The 2,620-nt window shown below is 45.3% G+C and overlaps 1 protein-coding gene across 1 annotated transcript; it reads left to right on the top strand.

The window, feature by feature from the left end:
• Positions 1–236: 236 nt before the first annotated feature.
• On the top strand, positions 237–2,395 carry LOC130518948 (uncharacterized). The gene is made up of 3 exons (XM_057021909.1): positions 237–394; positions 977–1,569; positions 1,806–2,395. Exons 1-3 carry the CDS (start codon positions 369–371, stop codon positions 2,150–2,152), a joined length of 966 nt encoding a protein of 321 aa, XP_056877889.1. The 5' UTR covers positions 237–368; the 3' UTR covers positions 2,153–2,395.
• Positions 2,396–2,620: the final 225 nt, after the last annotated feature.

The following is a 2,620-nucleotide window of genomic DNA, read 5'->3' as shown; positions in this document are numbered from 1 at the left end:
TACATCCTGAATTTATGGCAGATTATTAGAGAAACGTATTAAAATATTTAACATTTCATTGAAAAACACGAACAACTCTTGAATGTATAAGTTTAATCCGATAATAAAATGTCTCGTATGATGATATTTTCATTTCGGAGACCTTTTAATGCATGACTGGTTTTGTTTCGCCCCCTGTATGCGTAGTGTGCAGCCCCCGCCACCAGATGGCGGTAGCGTACAGTTTCACCGTTTACGCACCACCTCCATTGATGCCCTGAAGAAGAGCGGCCTCGCCCGGTCAGGAGCCGGTGCTGCGGCGGATGCTGCCCGGCAGAGACGCTCCATCTGCCGCCAGATGAACCAGGGATCCCCGGTGTCGCTGCGCAATGGGGAACCTGCCTCTGCCCACACGGTAACGCGGTGCTGGAGCTGCAGACGCATCATTTCTGTCCGACACATCTTCGTCCGCATTTTCCAAAAGGAAATACGCGTTTTAAAGTTAATTTCCTATCGATTTAAGAGCGTTTTATCAACCGGGTAGAATGAGTTATTTTGATTTAGCTCGGGCTTTGGTAGAATGGCTGAAGACCTTTGATTATGTCCCTCCTGTCATATAAAATTATTAGCTGTGATAAATTACATTATCAGTAAATCATATTTGGGATGCTTTTGAATGTAATGATCATTCATATTTTGGTTTTAATGACTAAAAAGGGGGAAGGCAAACAGGAGCTGGGAGAAAAATTTTGATGTATTTTTGAATTATAGTCTGAAATTTAGAGAATATCATCAAATATTTTATTCATGTGGAACTATAGAGTTATCAGAGCCATGGATGGAAAATATTTCACTGGTATTATAATCATTGAGGTGAGCTAAAAATAGCTGTAATCCTCTTTAATGCTACAGCACAAGAAAAGAGTAATCTGTAATAGTGTGTTATTATAGGTCCGACCGGTTTTTAAACTTGATTGTGGTTCGTCTTGTGTTCCAGTGTCTTCAGGGCACCAGCTGTGCCTGAACCCATTCCTGAAGGGAAGTTCCTGTCCAGCAGAATCAGCAGCGGCATAACGTACTTTTACGCTCCGTTCTCGGGAGACTCGGCGTGTTCTGCCAATGTCCCCCTCAGAAACTCCTCCTCCTCTTCCAGTCCTCCCCTCACTCCGTTGCTCTCGCATGTTGACACAACCACCCCCTCCCAGCACCGACTGGATGTTGCCCCGACTTCCCGTCCTCTCCTTCTGTTCTTTTCCTGGCTCGGCGCCCAGCCTGGACCCGTTTCCAAGTACAGGGACCTTTACCTGAACCGCGGTATGGATGTCCTTGTCATTCAGAGCGGCGTAATGCACTTCCTGTGGCCTCGATGGGGGCTCAGCTACGGGCTGGAGGTTCTGAAGCTCCTGGAGGAGCCTCAGTTCTCAGGGAGGGCAGTGCTGGTTCATGCCACCTCTATCGGGGGCTACACCTTCACCCAGATCCTCACCCACATCGCCCGCGGACGGAAAGAACACGCAGGCCTGGCCCAGAGGGTGATAGGACACGTCTATGACAGTTTAGTGTTTGGCACCCTGGAGCACATGGCGATAGGTGAGTGCAAGTGCTCTGTCTCAGGTTACGTTTGTGTTCCTGACACTAGTCAGGCCTTTAAATATTTCACTCTGCAGCTGAGCTACGGGTCCAGTTTAGAAGTGGGCCTTCAACCAGTAATGCATCCAAATTCCACAGACATCAGACATCTTTTAATGTGTGTAGAAATGTTTGAATTAACGCTACTTGTAAGGTTAATTATGTGTGTATAATATGAATATTTGTTTGTTCTTCAGGTCTGGGCAAAACTCTCGTGCCGCGCTTCGAAGGCTTTGTCAAAAACGCCGCTTTGCTTTACTTCTGGCTCTTCAAAAGGCAGACGGCGGACGTCTACGACAGCAGCATCCGGGTTTTCCACAACAGCCCCATCACATCGCCAGCGCTCTTCTTCTTCAGCGAGAATGACGCCCTCTGCGACCAAGCCGTCGTGGAGAAGTGCATCGACCACTGGAGGAGGAGGGGCGTATCTGTGGCGAGCAGGAAGTGGAAAGAGTCCATCCACGCGGCCCACATGAGGTGCCACCCGGAGGACTACCACAGCACGCTGGAGAACTTCCTCAACTCGCTGGTTTTTCCTCTATGAGAGGACTTTACCGACATTCTAAGAATAAAATTTCCAAGTTTCATCATTTCTGTATTTTTTTGGGAGGCTAATGCAGTTTGGTGTATTCTAACTGTCTTTAAATGCATGTAATTTAAAAAAAATGATGCTATATTTTGAGAAGTATATATATTACTTACATTACACTTCCTCGGTGGTGATTATAATTAACCCCCCAAATAAATTAAGTTGCTTTAAATGATTAAAAAACAAGACCAATTACAACCAATGACTATTCAATTATTTCATCTTTAATTGTCACTTATACGTGTTTAATGTTATGATTTTTGTTTGGTCACCAGAGCAACTGTCAACATTTTATACAGGCATGATGTCGGCCAGCTAAGTGAGGGCAACAAGGAAACGGAATGGAGCAGAGGTTTCAGTGATTCGTGCAGAAACTCTATTTTTTATTTTGTTATTGTTTAAGTCACCCAGGAATTTAAAACA

Source organism: Takifugu flavidus, chromosome 22 (genome assembly GCF_003711565.1).
Source record: "Takifugu flavidus isolate HTHZ2018 chromosome 22, ASM371156v2, whole genome shotgun sequence".
Taxonomy (NCBI): Eukaryota; Metazoa; Chordata; class Actinopteri; order Tetraodontiformes; family Tetraodontidae; genus Takifugu; species Takifugu flavidus.
This window is presented reverse-complemented; position numbering and strand designations above follow the sequence as displayed.